This window comes from Cynoglossus semilaevis, chromosome 18, assembly GCF_000523025.1.
Source record: "Cynoglossus semilaevis isolate Cse_v1.0 chromosome 18, Cse_v1.0, whole genome shotgun sequence".
Classification (NCBI taxonomy): Eukaryota; Metazoa; Chordata; class Actinopteri; order Pleuronectiformes; family Cynoglossidae; genus Cynoglossus; species Cynoglossus semilaevis.
The window spans coordinates 15,193,601-15,198,461 of NC_024324.1; the positions used below are offsets into that span (position 1 = coordinate 15,193,601).

General features: G+C 40.5%; 1 protein-coding gene across 1 annotated transcript in view; it reads right to left on the minus strand.

Annotated features, from left to right (window-relative positions):
- The window catches only part of LOC103394729 (adenylate cyclase type 2-like), a 26,395-nt gene that overhangs the window by 14,465 nt on the left and 7,069 nt on the right, over window positions 1–4,861 (minus strand). The window contains exons 6-8 of the mRNA XM_017040928.2: window positions 3,700–3,827; window positions 2,830–2,988; window positions 1,633–1,765 (exon numbers count right to left, since the gene is read on the minus strand). Of these exons, the coding sequence (XP_016896417.1) occupies window positions 1,633–1,765; window positions 2,830–2,988; window positions 3,700–3,827 (420 nt within the window). The remainder of the gene's footprint in view (window positions 1–1,632; window positions 1,766–2,829; window positions 2,989–3,699; window positions 3,828–4,861) is intronic.

Below are 4,861 nucleotides of genomic sequence, written 5' to 3' on the forward strand. Positions count from 1 at the left end.
ACGAGCGGGAAACGCTTCGTACTCACCGTGGTGTTGATTTTGCCGTTGTCCGTGGTCATGCTGTTTCGATGGTGGAGGTTGGCGAAGGGCTTGGCTGCTCCCCACGACTCCAGGTAACGGGTCATTCGAACCGACGCCCTCATTTTCCCACCGTCCAGAGAGGGTCGAGAGCGCACAGCCAGCAGCGGGCTTTGTCTGTCAGTCTGGGGTGATGTAGCAAAACGAAACAAATAGCATGAGACACCACACGTCCTGAGGCAGTGGTGGTTAAGGAAGCGGTACTTGTGTCCAGAAGGTCACAGGTTCGAATCCACCACCCCTACATACTGCTCAGCTCGAGCTGCCCTCTGCTCACTGTGAGTGATGGGTTGAAGCACATGTGTCAAACTTAAGGGCCGGGGCCCAAATGCGGCCCGCCAAGTCATTTTCTATGGCCCGCGGGAGGTTAAAAAGTATTTAATAAAGTCGATTGACCTGATAATATTAATCAATACCAGAACCATGTATTAATACGTTATGGAGTAGTTACATCCACACAATCTTACAGTTACAACCGACCTTTCGAGGGGCACTGTACTGCTGATGTTGCCCCCTGGTGGCAGAGGTCACAATAAATCACTTTCACTTTCAACATGCGATGATGGAGCTTTCCATTCATTTTGAATCTACGCTAACCATTTCAGCTATACACACTACACTGCATAGAATGCTATCATAATAATAATAAAATTTAAAGTGTTGTAAAACAAATGGATAAAGTAACTTAGCCTTAGACACAAATGCTTACAAGAACAGAGGTAGACACTCTGGTGTCTAACGGCTGCATTTATGGCCTCTGACAGTGACAATCAGTGACAGACACAGTGGCGGAGATGCCTCCTGTGATTCATGCTTTGTATCTGGCCCTGATCCATTTAAGGGCTTCTTGGAACTGTCGCCGACCACCTGGTACAACACTTCGAAACAACCCCAGAGAGGCTGGGGCTCAACCTGGAGCCGCTGGCTAAGGTAACACTGTAGGAAATAAATAATGGCTTTTCCTTAAAAGCCATTATTTATAATATATACATAATTATTATTATATATTATGATGTTATATATATAATATAACATATAACATATATATATAATATATCATATTACATTTAATTTAGCCAAATTCATTATTTGTTTTTATTTTCTTTAAGTGCTGCCCCTTTACATCAGTAAACAAAATACCAAACAAACTTGGTATGTACATATGACACAACCAAGTGCTTGTTTAAAAAGTGGCGTTGTCCATGGTGCTGAAAAGGTTATCCTCATAGTTTTTTGCAGAAATGAACCCAAACACGGTGCTGATACAATAGTAATAAAAGAAAAATATTGGAGGAAAGCATTTTTTTTTTAAAATTAGATCTCAGGTAGATGGCCATGGCAAGTAGCTCATGGGAAATATCCCACTGTAATAAGCGAAACTGCCTACCTTGCTTTAAAATTAAGTCTAAAATTAAAACAAAAACAACAAAAAATGCAGAAACTTCCTGCTTGCTGCTGGAACTTAAAAATGCTAAAAAAAAATCTTAAAGATTGAGCTGGCTATAGTGTGCTCTTTGTTGGTATCTTTTTGTGTGTAAACAAGTAGTTTCTCACCTTAGGGTTGATGACTAAGTACGTGATAACTCCGTGCTCCTTCAGGTAAGAGTCTCTGGTCTGTCCGTCGCCGGGCTCCACCTTGTAGGAACCCTTCAGATGCTCCAGCGTCACCGATGAGATGTGAACTCTCCTACATTGGAGACAAGCAGCCATTAGCAACGACTGACGTTAAGGCTAACAGCTTGTGCTACTGTGCAATTAACTGCTTTATCAAACATAAGCCAGGTTTCAGTTTCCTGACCAAACAACTCAAGTTCTCTCTTTTGGGGATTGTTTGTTATCCGCTGTGGTAAGACAGGACTTTTTTTTTTTTTTTTTTTTTACAGCTGCAGCAAATGTCTGCTTCATTTTCGTAGGAACAGGAGGCAACGAACCATCAGCAGTCCACTGAGAAATGTGTTGACACCAGAGATATTATTTTCAGTGAAGCATACAGAACACACCAGAACACTTTCCAATGTTAATTACACAGCAGTGCTGTTCTACTGAGCATGAACAGCAAACATCCACTGTTGATGTGATTGGTAAAATAAGGAAAAACCAAACACTAAAAAGTACAATTCTACCACAGAAACCAAGGAAATATATAAATATATATATAAGATATGTGGTATAAATATTTTGTGATCACCATTTTACACCTAAGCACAACAGGTGACCTTAAACTGTACCATTATAACCATACATGTACGTATACACAGTATATGTGTATATATGTCGATATATATGTATACATAAAATATATGTATATTTATATATGCTATGTATAAGTCAATATTTAGAGTTAGCAAAAGTACTATGTATATTTATATATGCTATGTATAAATCAATATTTAGAGTTAGTAAAAGTCCTTTGCCTATGATTTACAAATAATAATAATAAAAAAAAAGTAAAAAAAAAACAAAACAGTAAAATATAACACAGCAAAAAACACCCTCAAGGTGTGAAACAGATCTGGGCATAAATGCACAGTGTGCAGCCTGGTCCAACATGAAGTGCAGTATGTGAACAATCGCAGCCAAATACACACATCGAGAAGCTCTTAAAACCTTTGTTTTGCATGTGATGAAATGTGAGATTTTTTTTTTTCCCTTTTTTGTCAGTCCAGTTTACCCATGAAAATTGTATCTACGTTTTTATCTGAAACTGCTTAATTACGTGTGTCACCAATTTTCGTGCTGTAAGTATCATACCCTGGTACGCCTCCTGCTTCCATATGATTGGCTAGCGTTACGTCATGTGACCACACATCGTACTGCCACTTCCGGAGGCCGATCACGCCGCACAGCACGTTTCCTGAATGGACGCCGACGCGCATGTTGATGTCCACTCCGGTGGCGTCTCTGACCTTTCTGTGAACACGACAGAGGAAAGAAATCTTTAAAAAAAAAAAAAAAAATTAAATTAAATGTAATGATGGTCTTATCCATAAGTATTGTTTCAGAGGCTCAGTGTGCAGAGAGAGAGAGAGAGAGAGAGAGAGAGAGACTGAGGGCGGATTAACGGGAAAAGCTAAGGCTGAGTTTCATTCCAACTTTACAGCTTGGGTGTTCTTGGCAGAACAGGTGGTAAAAGAGAGCTGGAGCTTCACGAGTTGGTGAACGCAATCCAAGAAGCTATGGAAAGGATGAAGTATAATGTTATCTAATCAGAAGGTGACTCTCACAGCTGATGGAGCGCGTCGGAAGGGTTTAAAAATAACACAAAGTGAAAATACCTGATTAGCATCAGAAAATGTGATTTGAAAGAAAATGTTATTTGTGAGGAAAAGAAAATGAAATTTTAAATCTAACAGGTGACTACTTCCTTTTCTCCTCTTCCCTTTAACCTGACGTGTGTGTTGTTACGGAGGCTTGAAGCAGATTTTCTTCCCTCTGTTTGTTCAGCTCACGGCATCCACAGCGTCTTTACTCTGGGATGAGGACGCAGCTGAGACCAAGTCTGGTTTTCCTTCTGTTCAAACTGTTTGACCGGCGTTTGTTTGTGTTTGTGTTTGTGAGAAAGAGAGGATGATAGAGAGAGGGAGAGAGAGAGAGAAAAAAGTCGGAGATCTGTTATTTTACTTGATGGCCTCACACATATCCAGGCCCATCTTCACACAGTTCCTGGCGTGGTCGGGTAGAGACTCGGGCAGACCAGACACGCAGTAGTAACAGTCTCCCAGGATCTTGATGCGCATGCACTCATTTTCCTGTGAAGAAGGACAGCAGATAGGGGGCAGTCACGGAACGATATATACATGCGTTTTTGAACATCTTTAAATTAAAGAAATTATGAAATATTGTACTGGACCGTGGACCCAGTGAAACCCCTGTGGTCCACGGACCGGGGGTTGGGGACCTCTGATATAAAGTATATGTTCAGTTTATATATATATATATCTTTATATATATTTATATATTTATATATTTATATATTTATAAAGATATATATATATATATCTTTATATATATTTATATATTTATATATTTATAAAGATATATATATATGAATAAATTAATATTTCGCCTGGTGATTTGACAAAACAAGTGTGGGCACCGCTGCCTTAAGGCCGCTCACGTTAAATAATCCCCAAATCTCACTGCAGACGCAGAACGCCAGCAGCTGTTATTCAACATGTGGGATGCTCGTTGTTGCAGGGGGGGTGGGGGGTTTGGGAGGGGGGGCTTTACGTAACGGCACTTTGTCAAGTAAAGGACGGAGCTGCCGGATACAGAGCTTAGAGAGCCTGACTCAGAAGTCAAGACCTGATTCTCTGAGAGCCCATGAGAGACTATGAAAAAAAAACAAAAACAAAAAAACGCACCAACCAGCCCACACTGCTCTAACCTGCAGCTGTCAATGCGCACAGCACTGGGTGATGGTACACTGGTACCAAGGCTGAATGTAGCTTCCAGACCTGGAAGACAATCATGTCAAGGACAGGCTTCATGTGATGGAGTGAAAAAGAAAGTGGCGTTCAGTGGAATGGAATTGTACATGTATTCTGATACTGGTCTTTGGGAAGTGTTTTAATGGTAATGTTAGCATTGATTCCCTTTCAGAGGCTAATTTGACGTAACTGATACCAGTGTTAGCTGATGGGTGGGTCGCAAGAGGGGTTTTTTTGGGTCGTCTCGCATCACGTTTCCCAGGAGTTTGCGACTTGGGTCGCAAAAGGTTTGTGACTTTTAAAATATGAAACACTGCAATAATACATATTGTTATTTGCACACAGTGTAGGGA